At 59.3% G+C, this 17,158-nt stretch overlaps 2 protein-coding genes across 2 annotated transcripts; one reads left to right on the top strand and one right to left on the bottom strand.

Moving 5' to 3' along the window:
• Window positions 1-357: 357 nt before the first annotated feature.
• Window positions 358-11,310, top strand: POLR2I (RNA polymerase II subunit I). Its single transcript, XM_065421008.1, has 6 exons — window positions 358-490; window positions 5,062-5,116; window positions 6,089-6,162; window positions 7,409-7,483; window positions 8,288-8,339; window positions 11,100-11,310. Exons 1-6 carry the CDS (start codon window positions 432-434, stop codon window positions 11,160-11,162), a joined length of 378 nt encoding a protein of 125 aa, XP_065277080.1. The 5' UTR covers window positions 358-431; the 3' UTR covers window positions 11,163-11,310.
• Window positions 11,311-12,947: 1,637 nt separating this feature from the next.
• OVOL3 (ovo like zinc finger 3) lies at window positions 12,948-16,005 on the bottom strand. The gene is made up of 4 exons (XM_065421093.1): window positions 15,903-16,005; window positions 15,062-15,210; window positions 13,794-13,977; window positions 12,948-13,237 (listed from the first exon to the last, which is right to left on the bottom strand). Exons 1-4 carry the CDS (start codon window positions 16,003-16,005, stop codon window positions 12,948-12,950), a joined length of 726 nt encoding a protein of 241 aa, XP_065277165.1.
• Window positions 16,006-17,158: the final 1,153 nt, after the last annotated feature.

The raw sequence follows: 17,158 nt of genomic DNA, 5'->3' as shown, positions 1-17,158 counted from the left end.
CGATGATGTCACAACGGAGTTCGGTATCGCATCACCAAGTGATGACATCACGATGTGGCGGTGTTGTGTCACTGGACGATGACATCACAGTGGCGTCTCTAGACATCATGGCCACACAGACGTCATTGCATCATCACCCGGGCGATGACATCACAAGGCAGCCTGACCAGGGGATGACGTCACTACCTGGCGCGAGGCATGGCAGGGCGCAATATGGCCGGGGGAAGGTCATACGTTCCCCTCCCGCACCCCGCCGGCCACGTGGAGGAGCCCTGAGCTCGGGCAGCCGCCGCCTTCGCTTCGGGCCTCTCTTGTCCCTGCTGGCGGCCCGTAGCGGAGCGGCTGAGGCGCGCCTGCGCAAACGGGGCCAGGCCTAGGCGGAAGGCTTCTGAGCCTGCGCAGTGCGCGGCCCGGCGGGTGGCGTGGTTGCTATGGAGGCGGACGGGACGTACGAGCCGGGCTTCGTGGGGATCCGCTTCTGCCAGGAGTGGTGAGCGCTGGGGGGCGGGGCCTGGACCCCCCCCCGGTCCCGCCGCCCCTCCCCGCCCCCCCCCGGGCTCTCCCCCCCAACCACCCCTCCCCCCCCCGGTCCCTCCCCCCCGGTCCCGCCGCCCCTCCCCGCCCCCCCCGGGCTCCCCTCCCCGAGTCCCCCTCCCCCCTCGGGTCCCTCCCCCCAAACCACCCCGCCCCCCCCCCCCGGGCTCTCCCCCCCGGGCTCCCCTCCCCCCTCGGGTCCCTCCCCCCCAAACCACCCCGCCCCCTCCGGGCTCCCCTCCCCGAGTCCCCCTCCCCCCTCGGGTCCCTCCCCCCAAACCACCCCGCCCCCCCCCCCGGGCTCTCCCCCCCGGGCTCCCCTCCCCCCTCGGGTCCCTCCCCCCCAAACCACCCCGCCCCCTCCGGGCTCCCCTCCCCGAGTCCCCCTCCCCCCTCGGGTCCCTCCCCCCAAACCACCCCGCCCCCCCCGGTCCCGCCGCCCCTCCCCGCCCCCCCCGGGCTCCCCCTCCCCCCTCGGGTCCCTCCCCCCCAAACCACCCCGCCCCCCCCCCGGGCTCCTCTCCCCGAGTCCCCCTCCCCCCCCAAACCACCCTGCCCCCCCGGGCTCCCCTCCCCGAGTCCCCCTCCCCCCTCGGGTCCCTCCCCCCCAAACCACCCCGCCCCCCCCCCCGGGCTCCCCTCCCCGAGTCCCCCTCCCCCCTCGGGTCCCTCCCCCCCAAACCACCCCGCCCCCCCCCCCCGGGCTCCCCTCCCCGAGTCCCCCTCCCCCCTCGGGTCCCTCCCCCCCAAACCACCCCGCCCCCCCCCCGGGCTCCTCTCCCCGAGTCCCCCTCCCCCCCAAACCACCCTGCCCCCCCGGGCTCCCCTCCCCGAGTCCCCCTCCCCCCTCGGGTCCCTCCCCCCCAAACCACCCCGCCCCCCCCCCCGGGCTCCCCTCCCCGAGTCCCCCTCCCCCCTCGGGTCCCTCCCCCCCAAACCACCCCGCCCCCCCCCCGGGCTCCTCTCCCCGAGTCCCCCTCCCCCCCAAACCACCCTGCCCCCCCGGGCTCCCCTCCCCGAGTCCCCCTCCCCCCTCGGGTCCCTCCCCCCCAAACCACCCTGCCCCCCCGGGCTCCCCTCCCCGAGTCCCCCTCCCCCCTCGGGTCCCTCCCCCCCAAACCACCCCGCCCCCCCCCCCGGGCTCCCCTCCCCGAGTCCCCCTCCCCCCTCGGGTCCCTCCCCCCCAAACCACCCCGCCCCCCCCCCCGGGCTCCCCTCCCCGAGTCCCCCTCCCCCCTCGGGTCCCTCCCCCCCAAACCACCCCGCCCCCCCCCCCCCGGGCTCCCCTCCCCGAGTCCCCCTCCCCCCTCGGGTCCCTCCCCCCCAAACCACCCCGCCCCCCCCCCGGGCTCCCCTCCCCGAGTCCCCCTCCCCCCTCGGGTCCCTCCCCCCAAACCACCCCGCCCCCCCCGGTCCCGCCGCCCCTCCCCGCCCCCCCCGGGCTCCCCCTCCCCCCTCGGGTCCCTCCCCCCCAAACCACCCCGCCCCCCCCCCGGGCTCCCCCCCCCAAACCACCCCGCCCCCCCCGGGCTCCTCTCCCCGAGTCCCCCTCCCCCCCAAACCACCCTGCCCCCCCGGGCTCCCCTCCCCGAGTCCCCCTCCCCCCTCGGGTCCCTCCCCCCCAAACCACCCCGCCCCCCCCCCGGGCTCCCCTCCCCGAGTCCCCCTCCCCCCTCGGGTCCCTCCCCCCCAAACCACCCCGCCCCCCCCCCCGGGCTCCCCTCCCCCCTCGGGTCCCTCCCCCCCAAACCACCCCGCCCCCCCCCCGGGCTCCTCTCCCCGAGTCCCCCTCCCCCCCAAACCACCCTGCCCCCCCGGGCTCCCCTCCCCGAGTCCCCCTCCCCCCTCGGGTCCCTCCCCCCCAAACCACCCCGCCCCCCCCCCCGGGCTCCCCTCCCCGAGTCCCCCTCCCCCCTCGGGTCCCTCCCCCCCAAACCACCCCGCCCCCCCCCCCCGGGCTCCCCTCCCCGAGTCCCCCTCCCCCCTCGGGTCCCTCCCCCCCAAACCCCCCCGCCCCCCCCCCCGGGCTCCCCTCCCCGAGTCCCCCTCCCCCCTCGGGTCCCTCCCCCCAAACCACCCCGCCCCCCCCCGGTCCCGCCGCCCCTCCCCGCCCCCCCCGGGCTCCCCCTCCCCCCTCGGGTCCCTCCCCCCCAAACCACCCCGCCCCCCCCCCCGGGCTCCCCCCCCCAAACCACCCCGCCCCCCCCGGGCTCCTCTCCCCGAGTCCCCCTCCCCCCCAAACCACCCTGCCCCCCCGGGCTCCCCTCCCCGAGTCCCCCTCCCCCCTCGGGTCCCTCCCCCCCAAACCACCCCGCCCCCCCCCCCGGCTCCCCTCCCCGAGTCCCCCTCCCCCCTCGGGTCCCTCCCCCCCAAACCACCCCGCCCCCCCCGGGCTCCTCTCCCCGAGTCCCCCTCCCCCCCAAACCACCCTGCCCCCCCGGGCTCCCCTCCCCGAGTCCCCCTCCCCTCTCGGGTCCCTCCCCCCCCAACCACCCCGCCCCCCCGGTCCCGCCGCCCCTCCCCGAGTCCCCCTCCCCCCCAAACCACCCCGCCCCCCCCCCCGGGCTCCCCTCCCCGAGTCCCCCTCCCCCCTCGGGTCCCTCCCCCCCAAACCACCCCGCCCCCACCGGGCTCCCCTCCCCGAGTCCCCCTCCCCCCTCGGGTCCCTCCCCCCAAACCACCCCGCCCCCCCCCGGTCCCGCCGCCCCTCCCCGCCCCCCCCGGGCTCCCCCTCCCCCCTCGGGTCCCTCCCCCCCAAACCACCCCGCCCCCCCCCCGGGCTCCCCCCCCCCAAACCCCCCCGCCCCCCCCGGGCTCCTCTCCCCGAGTCCCCCTCCCCCCCAAACCACCCTGCCCCCCCGGGCTCCCCTCCCCGAGTCCCCCTCCCCTCTCGGGTCCCTCCCCCCCCAACCACCCCGCCCCCCCGGTCCCGCCGCCCCTCCCCGAGTCCCCCTCCCCCCCAAACCACCCCGCCCCCCCCGGGCTCCCCTCCCCGAGTCCCCCTCCCCCCTCGGGTCCCTCCCCCCCAAACCACCCCGCCCCCCCGGTCCCGCCGCCCCTCCCCGAGTCCCCCTCCCCCCCAAACCACCCCGCCCCCCCCCCCGGGCTCCCCTCCCCGAGTCCCCCTCCCCCCTCGGGTCCCTCCCCCCCAAACCACCCCGCCCCCACCGGGCTCCCCTCCCCGAGTCCCCCTCCCCCCTCGGGTCCCTCCCCCCAAACCACCCCGCCCCCCCCCGGTCCCCGCCGCCCCTCCCCGCCCCCCCCGGGCTCCCCCTCCCCCCCTCGGGTCCCTCCCCCCCAAACCACCCCGCCCCCCCCCCGGGCTCCCCCCCCCAAACCACCCCGCCCCCCCCGGGCTCCTCTCCCCGAGTCCCCCTCCCCCCCAAACCACCCTGCCCCCCCGGGCTCCCCTCCCCGAGTCCCCCTCCCCTCTCGGGTCCCTCCCCCCCCAACCACCCCGCCCCCCCGGTCCCGCCGCCCCTCCCCGAGTCCCCCTCCCCCCCAAACCACCCCGCCCCCCCCGGGCTCCCCTCCCCGAGTCCCCCTCCCCCCTCGGGTCCCTCCCCCCCAAACCACCCCGCCCCCCCCGGTCCCGCCGCCCCTCCCCGAGTCCCCCTCCCCCCTCGGGTCCCTCCCTCCCAAACCACCCCCCCCCGGGGGCCCAGCCCACCTCCCCCAACCTTGCTCCCTCCAGTCTCCTTTGAGCCCCTGCGTCCCTCAGGCCCCCCTGCTCCTCGGGTCCCCCTTTGCCCCGTGGGTCCCGCCCCTCCCCAGGATCCGCCCCCCCGCAGTCCCCTCCCCCCGCAGTCCCCATCCCCCCTGCAGGCGCCTGCCCCCTCCCCCCCCCCCCCCCCCGGTCTCCTGATCGCTCCCCACCCTTCTCCCCAGAGAGTGGGGAGCTGCAGGAGGCGTTTTGCCTTGTGATCAGGCCAGGCACGTGGCTTGGAACAAGAGACCCTAGAATAACACCAAGGGGCGTGTCGCTGGGTCCCCTGACACGGCAAGAGGTCCTACAATAACATGCTCCTGGTGTCAAGTATCCGAGGGGCAGCCCTGTTAGTCTGGATCTGTAAAAAGCGACAGAGAGTCCTGTGGCACCTTATAGACTAACAGACGTATTGGAGCATAAGCTTTCGTGGGTGAATGCCCAAGCGTCTGACGAAGTGGGCATTCACCCACGAAAGCTCATGCTCCAATACGTCTGTTAGTCTATAAGATGCCACAGGACTCTTTGATGCTCCTGGTGGGCAGCCTGGCACCCTGATCAAATGCAAAGGCCCTACAATAACAAACCTGTGTGTCTGCCGCCTGAGGAGAGAATCTACAGAAGCCAGCCAGGCGGCACGGTCCTACAATCCACACGGGACCCCACGATAACAGACCCATGTTGTAGCTGCAGTAAAGACGGGGAGGGAATTTTTGCCTCCAAGGGTCTAATATAAAAAGCTAGGGAAGTGTATCTACCGCCTGTCCGCTGACCCATGCAGGGACCTTGCTCCTCATTGTTGTCCTTTGTGTTTGTAATAGCAACAACATGCTGTACCCCAAGGAAGACAAGGAAAACAGAATCCTGCTCTATGCGGTGAGTTTCAAACGGCCGCGGGCAAATTCAGCCCTGCTCTGAGCCCATTGAATGTAGCAGAGTTGGTCCAATTTCATACTGACTCCGCTGTTAGTTTACTGTGAGGGAGAGATGGCTGAGGCGAGGGCTGATCTTGGCTTCCCGAGGGGAAGAAACCGCTTCAAAAGATCCTAGTGTTTAACCTCCGATGCATCGGGGCTGCTTTCTGCAATAGCCTGTTATATCTACCTCGATATAATGCTGTCCTCGGGAGCCACAAAATCTTACCGCATTATAGGTGAAACCGCGTTATATCGAACTTGCTTTGATCCACCGGAGTGCGCAGCCCCTCCCCCCCGAGCCCTGCTTTACCGTAGCGTTATATCCGAATTCATGTTATATTGGGTCACGTTATATCGGGGTACAGGTGTATTTAGAATGGTTTAAGTAGAGATTTCCTGCCAGGAAAAGCAGTGAGAAATAAAGACACCAAGGGTATATCTTTACTGTTACCCTGGGCTCTTTCCCAGGTTTTAGCCCCAGCTTGCCCTTACCATCTACACAGAAAAACCTCTGACCCATGTCTGGAAATGCATTAAGTCCGGGCTAGCTGGAATGGCTGGAGAGGGGATATTAGAGCCGGGCTCTTCTTTCACTTGGGTTAGAACCTGTCTACTTTGCAAAATCACTGTCCTGCTGATAGTCCTCCAGTGCCCTTCCCAAAATTCCCCTGAGAAGGACAGACTGGTTCTCCTGCAGTTAATACAGTTGACTGGGAAAGAATCCGAGGCCTGATCTAGGCCAAGTTTGGTGCTCAGATCTGGGAACTAATCACCTGGACTAACTGTGCTGTGAAGACCTACCTTCATGCGAGGAGGTGCATCTGATTGGTTATATTAGTGAGACTGAACAGAGCTTACTAAGGTAGCAACTTCTGATTGGATATCCCCATTCTAGGGTACATTTTATTTCTCTCTCCGTTTCCTTCCCAAGTGTCGAAACTGCGATTACCAACAGGAAGCCGACAACAGCTGCATCTACGTCAATAAGATCACCCATGAAGTGGAGTGAGTATGAGAGGGCTCATACCTGGTGCTGAACAAAGTCTGTGGCCATTCCAAGCCGTTGATGATCCCCTCCCTCATTTACCGAGCTGTTGCTTAAACACACCTCTCATGGAGAGAATGTGGTGCAGTGGTCAGAGCCAACGGCTGGAGCAGTAACTGCGCTATCCCAGTTGTAAGCGTAACTGTGGCACCATAAATAAAAGTTTATAAAACGTTATAATAGTTTATAACAAATGTTAATGAGCAAAGATGTAAAAGGAAGAAAGACTAAAATAGTTTAAACACCTTATTAATACAGTGTAAGAATTGTGTTAAGATTATGCCTGGTAAAGAAAAGAAATGAATGGACTAAAATTGATGTAGAGTTGGGGGTCAGGAATTCCCAGCTTTAGTCTTGGCTTTGGGAGTGAGCATGGTCTAGTTGTCAGAAACAGGGGCCTGGGAGCCGGGACTCCTGGGTTCTCTTCGTGGTTCTGGGTATGAGTGTGCTCTAGTGGTTAGTGCAGGGGAAGTATCAGGGGGTAGCCGTGTTAGTCTGTATCTACAAAAACAACAAGGAGTCTGGGGGCACTTTAAAGACTAACAGATTTATTTGGGCATAAGCTTTCGTGGGTAAAAACCTCACTTCTTGCATCCGAAGAAGTGGGGTTTTTACCCACGAAAGCTTATGCCCAAATAAATCTGTTAGTCTTTAAAGTGCCACCGGACTCCTTGTTGTTAGTGCAGGGGAAGGTGCATCAGGACTCCTGGATTCTGTTTCTAACTCTGCCACGCTGTGTGATGTTGGGCTAGTCCCTTCACCTCTTAATGCCTGGTTTTCCCCCCCTGTTGAATGGGGGCAGCCCCATCCATCAGCGGGGTCATCATGAAGCACTTGGAATTGGTGCTGGACCGTAGAGGGGGAATATGGGTCCAGTTGCCTTGAAGGGTGACAAGCAGCTATTTCACCTAGTAGAAAAAGTCATAATAGCACCCAGTGGCTGGAAGTTGAAGCTAGACAAATTCAGACTAGAAATAAAGATGCATATTTTTAAGGGAGGGTAATTAACCATTGGAACAACTGGCCTAAGGACAGGGTGGATTTTCCATCACTTGAAGTATTGAGGTCAAGACTAGATGTCTTTCCCGTACGTCTGTCAGTCTGAACACAGGGTGGAGTCGTATGATTATCACGGTCCCTGTCTGCCCTGAAGGCAGCTCATTACTCATAGATTCTTAGCTCCTAACAGATCTGTTTTCATTGCAGTGAATTGACACAAATCATTGCGGACGTTTCCCAGGACCCAACTTTGCCCCGGACAGAGGATCACCCATGTCAGAAGTGAGTGTTAACCCCTATGGAGCCTGCTGCCAGCCATTCTTTTAAGTGCTTGGGGTGTGGAAATAGCCAGTGGCCTGAGGGTTACATTAACTGGTTAGCTCTGACATGCAAGATTTCCAAGAGTCTGAAGATAAACCAACACAGTCACTTATCTGGAAACCTCTAGCTACAGTCTCACAAGCTAAGCAGGATTTCCTGGTGGGGAGATCGCCAAGGAAAACCCTGGCTGCAGCAGGCTGTAGTGCTCAGGAGGGAGGGCTGGCCCCTCCAACAAGGCAGCTCCATCGATCTAGAGGTGCCATTTCTCAGATGAAATGTTAAACAGAGAACCTCCCGACCTGTGCCCATTAAAGATCCCAGGTCGGTTGTGTGTGTCCAGGCTTGGGTAATTGCATTCTGCCTCCTTAAATTCCCTGCACCATTTTACTAGCAGGTGGGATTGTGTCCATTTCCTGGACTCCCCTTCCACCCCTTCTCTGGCTCCTGCCCCCTCCAGTTTTCCTAAACCCCCTGCCCGAGCCTGCACTTCTGCACTGCAATTCATAGCCCTGCCACAGACCATAAGAACAGATCCTGGGATAGGAACTGTCTGTACAGAACCTAGCACCATGGGGCCTGATCTTGATTGGGCTTTAGCCACAACTGTAATAAACATGGTTAACAATAACATCATGTGTTTAACCACAAGACTCCCAGTGATCCTGCTGGTTCGTTCCCAGCTAAACACTGCTGCCACCCCAAATCCGTTCTCTCTGAGCTTACATCCCTATTCTGATTCAATGCTGACCTGTCCCTTCTTTCCAGGTGCGGGCACAAAGAAGCAGTATTCTTCCAGTCTCACAGCGCAAGGGCCGAGGTGAGGGGATCTGCTTCTAGGTTTGGAATAACGTAGAGTTAGTTGGGGTCTTATTTCCATGTACCTGCCTGTCTTGGGCCCATGTGGAGCGGTTTCAAAGTTGTAACAGGATCCACTGGCTGGAAGTTGAAGCTAGATGGACTAGGCTGCATCCCATCAAGGAATGGATTAGTCTGAGTGTGATGCACCTCACCACCAGCTGCCCTCAGCATGAGGAAGCTTGGTCTGTGCCTGCCAGGGCTTAGCTCTCCACCACCACCAGCCTCCGGCAACACCAGCTTCCCCTCTAGGCCTACGCAGGCCCTACCGTCTCTTTGCAGGTTAACAGCAGACACAGCAATCCTCAAGCATCCCCCTGTGGTGTCCAACCCCTGATCCACTGGACGCTCACAGTACATCACAGCATATCAGTTACACCACAGAACACAGCTTCGCTCAACCCACAGCACTTAATTTGTTTATAGAGAAAGCAAGAGTCAGGTTATTTAACAAAGAACAGCATCAAAGGATAGACATCAGAATTACTGGAAACACAGGGTTACATAGAAAATAAAACCATACCACGCATCCTAGAGCCTAAACTTAACTAAGACGACGTTGTCGTGCCATAGAGCAAAAGCTCTCTCAAAATCCTTCCAGCGTATTACAGCCAGGCCTGGCTGGGATCTTCCATTCATGAAACAAGCACACGTTCCTCCTCTGTGGAGTTTGTCTTTACGGTTATAGTCCAAAACTCCATTGTCCGCACTTGCAAACAGGACAACCCTGTTGCATGGGTTTTCCTGCCTAGGGTCGCCCCTGGAGACTCTGTGATCACTTGATTAGCATTTTGCTCAGACTGTAAATGGATGTCCATTGTGACCCATCCAGTACTCACTTTACAGGTAGGCAGACAGCGAGATAAACATCTCTTGCCTGAAAGAAACCCATTTCTCACCTTTTCTGGTGATAGGCCCCAAGCCACAGACCGTAAGAACATAATGTTCAGTATAGATACCCAGCTCCTTGCATGTTATTGGTATGTACGTTTTGCAATGATTATGGACACCAGTGAGACACAGGCTTTTAGTAGAGACTTTGTGACACTCTTTGGAGAACTAGTAAGGTACCAGACCCAGGGGATCCCTGTAAACCTCATGCATTTTAATACAACTAAATGTATCCATCTGGGAACAATGAATGCAGGTCATCCTTAGAGGATGGGGGACTCTATCCTGGGAAGCAGTGACGCTGAAATAAATTTTGGAGGTGTGGGGGGATAATCAGCTGACTATTAGCTTGCAGTGCAATGCTGGGACCAAAAGAGCCTATGTGATCCTGGGATGCATAAACGGGAATCTTGTGTAGGAGCAGAGAGGTTACTTTCCCTCTGTGTTCGGCCCTGGTGTGACCGCTGCTGGGATCCTGGGTCCAGTTCTGGTGCCCACCATTCAAGAAGGATGTTGATGATAAATTGGGGTCAGAGAAAAGCCACAAGAATGATCAAAGGGTTAGAAAACATGGCTTATTGCGATAGACTCAAGGAGCTCAATCTATTTAGCGGAACAAAGAGAAGGTGAAGGGGTGACTTGAGGGGTCTCTCAGTACTGACAGGGCGAACTACTATTTAATAAAAATGGGTTCTTCAGTCTAGCAGAGAAAGGTCTAACAGTCATACTCAGACTGATGCTGGAGAGCCGCAAGTGGCTCTTTAATGTGTCTCTTGTGGCTCCTTGCAGCACATATTAAAACACTTAATTATTAACCAATCTAAGTTATTAACCAATCAGGATGCTTGTAATATGTTATTAGCCAATTGTAGTTGATACAATAATATTTGGTCATTTTGCTGTGAGAATTATATATAACTCAATAAGCAACAGAGGGTCCTGTGGCACCTTTAAGACTAACAGAAGTATTGGGAGCATAAGCTTTCGTGGGTAAGAACCTCACTTCTTCAGATGCAAGAACCTCACTTCTTCTTCTTGCATCTGAAGAAGTGAGGTTCTTACCCACGAAAGCTTATGCTCCCAATACTTCTGTTAGTCTTAAAGGTGCCACAGGACCCTCTGTTGCTTTTTACAGATTCAGACTAACACGGCTACCCCTCTGATATATAACTCAATGTTTCCCATCCTACTGTTTCAATATGAATCTATAGTACTATAGAAAATGAAACAATGAATTCCCACGACTGTGGCTCTTTCAGGTAATGTTGCTGGCTCCTGAATCATAGAATCGAATCATAGAATATCAGGGTTGGAAGGGACCTCAGGAGGTATCTAAGTCCAACCCCCTGTTCAAAGCAGGACCAATCCCCAGACAGATTTTTACCCCAGTTCCCTAAATGGCCCCCTCAAGCATTGAACTCACAACCCTGGGTTTAGTAGGCCAATGCTCAAACCACTGAGCTATCCCTCCCCCCAAAATCCCTCCTGAACCACTGAGGTCTGAGTATCTCTGGGCTAACATGCTCCCATGGCTGGAGGTTGAAGCTAGAGAAATTCAGACTGGGAATAAGGCATACATTGAACAGCGAGAGTAATTAGTCATTGGAACACGGGTCCTGGTGGATTCTCCATCATGGACAATGTTTAAATCAAGATGGGGATGTGTTTCTAAGAGACCCGGGGCTGTTCTCGTGCTCAGGCTAGGATGGAGGTCAGACTAGAGGATCACAACTGGCCCTCCTAGCCTTGGAATCAGTCCCTGCACCCTCCACTAGTTGGCATCAAGATGTTCCTGGGCCGCACTCAGTTGTTGCATTCTCCTGTTGTCTAGGACGCCATGAGGTTGTATTACGTATGCACCGCCCCGCACTGCGGCCACCGCTGGACTGAATAAAGGGGCAGCCGTTTGAGACCTGACATCACCTCTGGCCCCCGGTTGTTAGAAACACTTGGGCTCTGTTCCCATCTTGGAAGAGCCTCTGTTCCTGGTTCTATCTAACCGTTGTATTTTTGTTAATAAAAAGGTTTTATTTTTCAAGTCACACCAGCACGTACTTCTGTGAAATCGGGCCTGTTGTAGCCTAAGAGTGTGTCTTCACTACCCTATTCACTAGAGGGACCTGCCTCTCGGGAGAGAGGGCACAACCCCTTGGGCAGGATGGGTCACCTTGCTCTACTTTATCAGGAATAGAGCTAAAGAAAGGATCTGTTAAGAGCTACAAGCTGCTGGGTGAGGATTATACCACAGTAAAGGAAATTAGAACAAACAAGTCATGTCCCATTGCAGTGAATACTCCTCTAGGCTCTGAAAAGGTGATGCTGCCGGGACTGTTTCTAGGGATCCGCCCTCTCAAAGGCCCCTCAGCTTCTTGTCCTTTCAGCTCTTTCCTGGTTGAAGGTTTTCTTTGTTGCTACCAACAGGCGGCTGTCTCACCAAGAGAGCAGCTGATGTGTTTCAGCTACCGTGACACCTTCCCCTGCAGCAGCTGCTCATTAGGAACACAAGGACCAGCCAGACTGGCTCAGACCTGAGGCACGTAGCCCACGATCCTGGCTCTGATAGCGGCCAGTACCAGCTGCTTCAGTGGAAAATGTAAGCACCTAGCGGTGGCAGTTGTGGGATAATCTGCCCCCCCCCCCCCTAGATCTCGCCCGATCTCTATTAGGGATCAGCTTAAACCATGCAGCAGGAGGTTTATCCCCTTGCCTAACGCATGAACTCTGGCTATTCTCCATGTAAACATCCAGTCGCTTTTGGACTTAGCAGGATCCTGTGACAGAGAGTTCCACAGGCTAAATAACGCATTATGTGACAAAGCACTTCCCCCTTTATCCTTGTGTTATGAGATAGGGAGAACAGAAGCTCCTGCTTTCCCTTCTCTCTCCTGTATCTGTTTATTGCATCCTAAACTTTAGGATCTCTCTTCCTCGGAGAGCGGTTCCAGGCCTCTGATCCGTCTCCGAATCCCCTCTCATTCTAACGAGGCTGGACACTCAACCTGTGTTTAGAAAAGACCTTGCTGGGAGGGCTAATCTCCGTCAAACAACGTGGGGAAATCGGGGGAGATCACTGAGGGACGCTGTAGTTCAGAGAATCGGTGACAGCATGCTGAAGGACTGGAAAACAGGCCTTCTAGCGAAAGGCCCTCAAGCTCCTCAAAGAGAAGGCAAAGAGGTGACTTGATCACAGCTGGAGAGTACTTTTACATTGGGAACAGAAGTTGGGTAACAGAGGGCTCCTCAATCTAGCAGGCAAAGATCTAACAAGCTCCGATGGTTGGAAGCTGGAGCTTGACAAACGGACTAGACATTTTTTACAGGGAGGCGAATCAGCCACTGTACGTGATGTAGGGCTGTGACGGAGCCTCCCACATGGACTGTGTTTCTAAGAGCTCTGCTCTCCTTCAAACAGGAACCAATTCCAGGCAGCCTGAGGGCCTGTGTTATACAGAGGCTTGACTCAATGATTACAAGGATCCCTTCTGGCCTTAAACTCTGTGAATCGATGAAAAGGTCCCATCAGCCCAGTAGTTTCTTGTCCCTTAGGAGGGGCTTGGCTGTAGGGAACAATCCTTACTAGCCCCGTCGGGTGGCTAGCTATCCCCTGGACCGGACTGCTGGGGGATCCCAGCATGCACTGGTGCTGGAGGTCCCACTGCACGAGGCTCTGGGCCCAGCCTCAGGCGTAGTAGCTGCCGGGGTAGAGGAGGAAGCGGAGGGAGGTGGCGCCCTGCTTGCGGAGGTACTTGCGCAGCAGGGCGTTGCCGGGGTGGAACCGCCGCACGTGGCCGTAGTACTCGTCGCCGGCGGCGCAGGTGAAGCCGCACTCCTCGCAGACGAAGAGCTTGGTGCGCCGCTCGCGGTAGGCGTAGTTCTGCTGCACCCCGTGGATCTTGCGGAGGTGGGACTCCAGGGAGCAGCGCTGGGTGAAGGCCTTGGCACAGACGTGGCAGCGGTAGGGGCGGATGCCTGCAGCGAGGGGGCCGGGGTTAGGGGACAGAGAGAACCCAGGACCTAACCTCTCTCCCATCCACACACAAACCTTCTCCCCCAAATCGGGGGGTGTCAACGCAGGCTAATGGGCACAGAGGCAGGATGATCCGGGGTAGGGCACCAACCGAGCACTTGGGAGACCTGGGTTCAGGTCCCTGATTTGCCCCAGAGGCCCTGCGGGACCTTGGCCGAATCCCACCTACACACAACTCTCAGATCTGGCTTTGCCGGCGCTCTAAACCCAGACTAGCTGGGGCATTGGATTAGGGCCCAGGTTCTGCTCTAACCTGCCCACTTTGTGCAGCGTGGACCCAGGCTACTTACCTGGGGTGCTGGTGGTCCTCCAATGCTTTCCCACAATTCCCCTGGGGCTGCCTTTTCCTGCCATTCCACCTAGCTCCCCTCTCCTGCCCCGGGAGTCCACAAGGGAGAGGGAGAAGGAGTCTAATTATAAGGGACCTGGGCAGAAGGGAGGGACTGAGCCGAAGAGCCTCCCCCTTTTGCTGCTTCCCAAGCGCAGCCCCAGTCTCACCGGTGTGGGTCCGCGTGTGTCTCTTCAGATCGAAGGTGTCGTTGAAGCCCTTGCCGCAGTACCGGCAGACGTGCTTCTTGACCGAGCTGTGGCACTTCAGGTGGCGGGTCAGCATGCGCTGCAGCGGGAAGGCCTTGCTGCACACAGGGCAGGGGAAGTCGCCCGGCCCCTGGGGGCCTTTCCCCTGCAAAAGGGAGCGGGGGGGGGAAATGGAGCAGGTGGGGAGCACTGCCGCGGCCGGCCCCGACAGAGCTGCTGAGCCAAGCAGTGCTGAGCGGTGTCGCTTGTTGGCTCGAAAATCTGGGTGCCCCCGCTTTCCCTTCCCCCCCATGCCAGGGGCTCTCTGTGCCCCCACATTCCTCCTCCCATGCCAGGGGCTTGGTGTGCCCAATCCCCTTTTCCCACCTGTCTCGGGGGAAGAAAACACCCCATGTTTCCACAACCAGGGTCATGGCAGCCGTTGGGATCTTCCCCTCATGGCTGATTACGATCTAACCCTGGTCGCGCCCGAGGGGGAGCGTGATCACAACCCTACAGGAAGGGGGGAGGGGTGTGGCCCACCCTATGCAGGTACACAGGCAACCATGCTGGGTCCGGTTTTACTCTCGGACAGCCCCAGGGGCTTCGAAGGAGCTGTACGGGCTGGAGCGAAACCTCCTCCCTCCAGCCTGGGAGAAAGGTTTTCTAGCCTGGGTACTCACTACATTTCCCCTTTGGGCAAGGTCATGAGGTGCAGCGGTTAGCGCAAGCAACAGGGAAGGGGGGGGGGTGTCTATTGCTGGCTCCTCCACGGACTCACTCTGAAGCTTGGTCCTCAGCCATGGCCATACGACCCAGGAGTCCCGATTCTCAGTCACCCCGAACTGCTAAACCCACTCCCCAGAGCTGAGAACAGAACCCAGGCGTCCCGAGTCCCAGCCCGGCCCCCACCCTAACCACTAGTCTCCCCTCCCCTCTCAGAGCTAGGAACAGAACCCAGGATCCTCACCCAACCCCCGTACACCCCACAGCTGGAGACAGAACCCAGGAGTCCTGACTCCCAGCCCGCCCCACGCTAACCCACTTGACCTCACTCACCCGTGAGAACCAGGAGTAGAGCCCAGGAGTCCAGATTCCTATTTATCTGCTCAAACTGCTAAACCCGTTCTCCAGAGCTAAGCATGGAACCCAGGAATCCAGACTCTTCGTCCCCCACACCCGCTCTAGTCACTGCATGGCACACTTCGCCCCCAGCCAGAAATAAACCAAATAGACCCCACACACTTTACCTTCGCTCTAGGGTATTTTGTTGCAGTATCAGGGGGCAGCAGGTTTGGATGGGGCCTGGGGGAACTCCTCTGACTTGGTCTGTCCCAGCTGCTCTTCCTGTCCTCTGGGAACGCCTCCGAGGCAGGGGGGCCGATGCTCATGCTGGCCTCTGGAAGGTCAAAACGCACATGACTTTAGACTTCCCTTGCTTCTGGGTGGAAATCAGGCACGGAGAGAGAGGCAGGTGGGGTGGCATCAGTGGGGGAGGCATGATGGGCCGTTGGGGGGCACAGGTTGGGGGTCAGTGTGCATGTGGGGAAATCCCCTGAAGGAATCGCTTCCTGCTGGGTAGCATCCTGGATTCACAGCCCTCAGCAGCCCCATGAAAAGCCCCCGGCAAAGGGGCAGAAGGTTAGACTGCCCTGTGCCCATACATCGAGCCAGCCACGGTACCACAGTCGGGACACCATGGCCATTACGTGGGAGGGAGTTGGACGGCTCAGGCTAGAACGAATCTTCCCTCGTGGCCACTGGTTCAAATCCCATCCAGGGCTCTCTGTTCCCTGTGCGGGCTAGGTGGGGGGGGCCTTATGGGAGGCAGGGCCAGGTCACAAAACCCACCCCTGTTGTCCCTGCCTCATTCACAGCCTGAGCCCAGAGGCTGTGATCTACCAGGCCATGGAGATGGAGCGCCCTCCTGCCCCAGCGCGGGTGCAGCTCCCTGGGCTGGGCACTTGGAGGGTAAGCAGAGAATATCAGAGCGGTGAATCTGGCCCCTTTCACCAGCATTAAGAGTGGCCCATGCCCTAAAGTAAGTAGAATCCCCCACCACCCACCAAGGGTAATGAACTAGGCACCTACCTGGGACGTAGGCGTCGCCCCGGAGCTGGTCCGAGAGCTCTCCCCAGTCCTGGGATCCCAGCGTGGCTGCCCGGTGTCTTTTCACCAGGAAAGCCTTCGGCATGGCGGATGCAATTACAGGCTTAGCCAGGGAAGTTCTCAGCAATCCCCGTGGACCATTCCAGTGCTCCCCCACCTCGACGTTCCTTGTCCGACGCCCCGTTGCCAGGAGTAATTGGGGCACCGGGGAGCAAGTAGAAATGGGAACGCCTTTGGTACTTGCAAGCAGCAACACGGGGTCTAGTGATCGAGAAGCAGCCGATCCCAAAGAGCACCAAGCATCTTCAAAGAACCACGGACGCTTCATGCTCCCCCCAAGGTGGCACGGTCTCCATTTTACAAATAGAGAAAGTGAGGCACAGAGAAGGGGAACTGTCTCCGTCAAGCTCCCAGCCCCCCTTCTCTAACCACTAGACCCCACTCCCCTCCCAGAGCTGGGGATAGAACCCAGGAGTCCTGACACCCAGTCCCCTGTTCTACGCACTAGAGCAATCCAAGCGTCTAATCTAATCCATTGCTCTAACATCCAGACACGCTGCTTCCCTGCTGCGAGGTGCGTCACTACTTATTACCCTCTTTTGACACATGGGGAAACTGAGGCACACCCATTCAGTGCGGCTAGTCTCAGGTCACATCACAGTAGGATTAGAAGTTAAAGTTCCCAGAACTATGCTCAGTGCCCTGGCCTACACTGCCTGTCAAGCAAATAAATATGGATAGCAGCGCTCTCCCAGATCAATCTCCTCCTGTAAAGCTACCACCTACCCTCCAGATCAGCAGGACAGGGAGCGTGTGTGTGTGTGTGTGTGGGGGGGGTTATATAGACACTGATGGCAATGAGGATTTGAATTGCCCGAGCGAGCCAGGAATACGAAGCCTCGTTCTTTGCATGCTCCGTGCTCTTAGCTGCCAACAAAATAAAACCCTCCATCCTCTTCATGCAAATCTACAGCTCCGGCCCCAGGCGGAATCGCTGACGGTTACCTGCCCTTTGTCAGCAGGCTCGGATGGAAAGCGGGCTCGCGCCGCATGGGTGATCAGGATCCGGCCTTGTTAACTGCACATCTAAGGGACCCACCTGGCTCCCGCTCCTGTAGCATTTGAGCACCTCGCCATATTCAATGAAGTCACCCTCACAGCCATCTTGTGAGGCTGCGATAGGGCAGATGCAGACCTGAGACAAAGGCCCAGCTTCTCCGAGGTTCTGGAAATGAATG

The sequence above is a fragment of the Emys orbicularis genome, chromosome 21 (assembly GCF_028017835.1).
Source record: "Emys orbicularis isolate rEmyOrb1 chromosome 21, rEmyOrb1.hap1, whole genome shotgun sequence".
NCBI classification, from domain to species: domain Eukaryota; kingdom Metazoa; phylum Chordata; order Testudines; family Emydidae; genus Emys; species Emys orbicularis.
Note: the sequence above shows the minus strand (reverse complement) of the source record. Positions and strands in the feature narration are given on the sequence as shown.

What these genes read in the sequence shown, in the direction of transcription:
- POLR2I (XM_065421008.1), top strand. Translation starts at nt 432, where the DNA reads ATGGAGGCGGACGGGACGTACGAGCCGGGCTTCGTGGGGATCCGCTTC. An exon ending in AAGATCACCCATGAAGTGGA is followed by an intron (nt 6,163 to 7,408) that starts GTGAGTATGAGA and finishes TTTTCATTGCAG; the next exon opens with TGAATTGACACAAATCATTG. An exon ending in CTCACAGCGCAAGGGCCGAG is followed by an intron (nt 8,340 to 11,099) that starts GTGAGGGGATCT and finishes CCTGTTGTCTAG; the next exon opens with GACGCCATGAGGTTGTATTA.
- OVOL3 (XM_065421093.1), bottom strand. Translation starts at nt 16,005, where the DNA reads ATGCCGAAGGCTTTCCTGGTGAAAAGACACCGGGCAGCCACGCTGGGA. An exon ending in GGGCGACGCCTACGTCCCAG is followed by an intron (nt 15,211 to 15,902) that starts GTAGGTGCCTAG and finishes TTGACCTTCCAG; the next exon opens with AGGCCAGCATGAGCATCGGC. An exon ending in CAAAATACCCTAGAGCGAAG is followed by an intron (nt 13,978 to 15,061) that starts GTAAAGTGTGTG and finishes TCCCTTTTGCAG; the next exon opens with GGGAAAGGCCCCCAGGGGCC.